Source organism: Parambassis ranga, chromosome 19 (genome assembly GCF_900634625.1).
Source record: "Parambassis ranga chromosome 19, fParRan2.1, whole genome shotgun sequence".
Lineage (NCBI taxonomy): Eukaryota > Metazoa > Chordata > Actinopteri > Ambassidae > Parambassis > Parambassis ranga.
This window is the reverse complement of record NC_041039.1, coordinates 24,056,373-24,058,852: the sequence shown is the minus strand read 5'-3', so window position 1 is coordinate 24,058,852 and position 2,480 is coordinate 24,056,373. Positions and strand designations below refer to the sequence as shown.

The 2,480-nt window shown below is 49.6% G+C and overlaps 1 protein-coding gene across 3 annotated transcripts in view; it reads right to left on the bottom strand.

Annotated features, from left to right (window-relative positions):
- Positions 1-255: 255 nt before the first annotated feature.
- zc3h18 (zinc finger CCCH-type containing 18) overlaps positions 256-2,480 on the bottom strand; it is a 25,748-nt gene continuing 23,523 nt past the window's right edge. For all 3 annotated transcript variants that reach the window (XM_028430977.1, XM_028430978.1, XM_028430979.1), the window contains 2 exons: positions 2,168-2,264; positions 256-1,137 (listed from right to left, as the gene is read on the bottom strand). In XM_028430977.1, the coding sequence (XP_028286778.1) occupies positions 939-1,137; positions 2,168-2,264 (296 nt within the window). In that variant the 3' untranslated portion in view covers positions 256-938. The remainder of the gene's footprint in view (positions 1,138-2,167; positions 2,265-2,480) is intronic.

The following is a 2,480-nucleotide window of genomic DNA, read 5'->3' as shown; positions in this document are numbered from 1 at the left end:
TTTTTCCCCACTGTAACTCATCACAATCATGAAGAACACACTTTACTGTCTGAGCAGAAAGATGCAGAGGAACCCTTCTAAAGAGCTGCAGCCAAAAGCTGAAGTCTGAATCCATAGAAAAGCTCAGCGCCTTCATGCACACGGAGGAAGTGATGCTGTGCTCTGTGAACGGCAGCGACGTGGCTTTTCCTAACATCACTGAGTGTTCCACGGTGCGCAGCATTCCTGCAGCAGAACAAAGCACACGGCTCCTTCTCTTTATCAAAATAGTTTATTTAGAAGTCTTTTGTCACAAAAGCAAGACATGTCGTCTCTAAATGTCCCCGTCCACCTCTCACTCCTCCAACTAAAAGTGTGACACACATAAAATGTCGGTTGATCACTTGAGAAGCTAAGAAAACAAAATATTAAAAAAAAAGCTATACTTCACATCACTGCGGTCTTTATTCATACACAGGAGGAATCTGGTGTTTTTGTACATGATGTGGCGGCGAACACGCGGAACCCTGCACACCCGATCCGTGCGGCAGGTTTGTAGATTTACACGCTGTGAAACTAAAGAAAAGACGCAAGGACAATAAAAGGGGGCAGAGAAAGACAGACAGGAGGTTCAGTGTGTAGAAATCATCACGGCACACGGAGGCGACGCCGCTGTGAGGTCATCGCTTTTCTTCTGTGTCACACTGCGAACTATCCACGCTTGAGACGCCCCCCTCTCCCCCCACGGGCCCAAACCTTCTGTCCAGTCGGGCAGGTGGGAGTGAGTGACGCTCTGAGCATGGAGACTGTGGTTCCTGCTCACTTACACAACACGAACCATACAACATTTTTTACACGTCCATATGAGGGCGGCAGGAAATCGGTCCCGACCCTCTGGTTGCCCGGGCCGACGGGGCCATGCGGACAGGCAGACAAACAGGCGAGGGGCGGGCTTCTGTTTATTTGGCAGGGATCTTTGCTCGTTTCCGGGCGATGGCGTCCTCCACAGCCTTCAGCTGCTTCAGCAGCTCCTCGCGGCGGGACAGTGTGTTGCTGGGTTTGCCGGAGCCGGCGGCTGAAGCCGGGGCCGTGGGTTTACCCACCTGCGGCGCCGGGCCTTTCCCAGATGACTTGGGAGGAGGAGACAGAGGACGTTTTCTGAAAAGGAGAAGCAAAAGTTTCACTCATCAGTTCATTGATAGCGTGACTCAAAGGAAAAGGAAACAGGCAAATATAAAGAGTAAATGTGTCATTCACAGACACTCTCACACACTACAAAATGATTTAAACCAGATCCAGTATTGATCATGTATCAGAGCTGAATGTGAACAGACTGATGGCTGCTGATCGGTTCAGATCAGGACTGATGGGGACAGGAGGTCCTCCCTCCTCTTCATATAAACAGACCTGCTGCAGGTGTTCTGGTTAAAGCTTCACATTGGAAGCGCTCCTGATGGATCTGTGGGGGAACCCGACGTTTGCAGAGCTCAAATCAAAAGAAACCAAACACCCTCTGGTTTAACCATTTATCCACTACATTCCTGGTTCCCAGTGTCGAAGCCTGGACCCCCCCCCCTCAGGAGGTCATCAGAAACCACCGAAGAGTCATGTGAACTTAAAAAGGGAAAGTCTGTGTGTTAATATATAACATTAAAAATCCTACAAATGTTTTCGTGCTTTTGGTTTTACTTCGAAGGGAAACAGCAGCTGAGAAGCACCCGGGGTTCCAGGTGAGGCGTGTGTTGTCACCTTAGGTACTAAACCACATGACTGAAGGATGAAATCGATCCTTATCTGAAGTTCTTAGCTGGAAAATGAAATATTTGGTTTTGTTCCGGATTCACAGGTATTCAGATGCACAATATCCGTTTCTCTCCCTCTGTTTACCTCCTCTGTGTGTGTCTGTGTGTGTCAGCAGCCTTCAAATCATCAAACCGAAAGATCAGAAGCTTGTTTGGAGCCATAATTTCACTCGGTGACCAGTAAAAACGTGACAGGCTGTCAGGGCTCTGGATCTGACAGACGTTTGGTAGATTTGTTCAGGGGATTTTGTGCCAGAGCCACTAAGTGTTACGACACATGCAGGGTGTTTGTTATGTTCCTCATTCTGAGCTGTGTTTGTCAGCATGTGTCACAATTTCCAGCTGCAGCTCATCTTTAATCGCACAGTGTTGGAGGATGCACCGACCTGTCTCCCTGTGGGGGCATCGGCCGGGGCCCCTGGCCTCTGGGTCGATCCATTCGGGGGGACAGCGGGGGTCGGCCAGGCATCCTCTTATCACGCCCTGAAACACAGCAGTGAGAGAGTTACTAAGGCTGTGGTCTCGCCTGTGTGAAAGTTTGGTGAAGTGTGAACTTCCACTTTGGGTGAGGTGAGTCAGGATGTGTACAGTAACATCAGAGGTGTGAACCGTGACAGAGCTCAGATCAAAGCTAAACGTCTGTTGATGAAAGACGACAGAAAGCTGAGAGGCCAGATACTCCAGTCCAGCTGCTCAGGG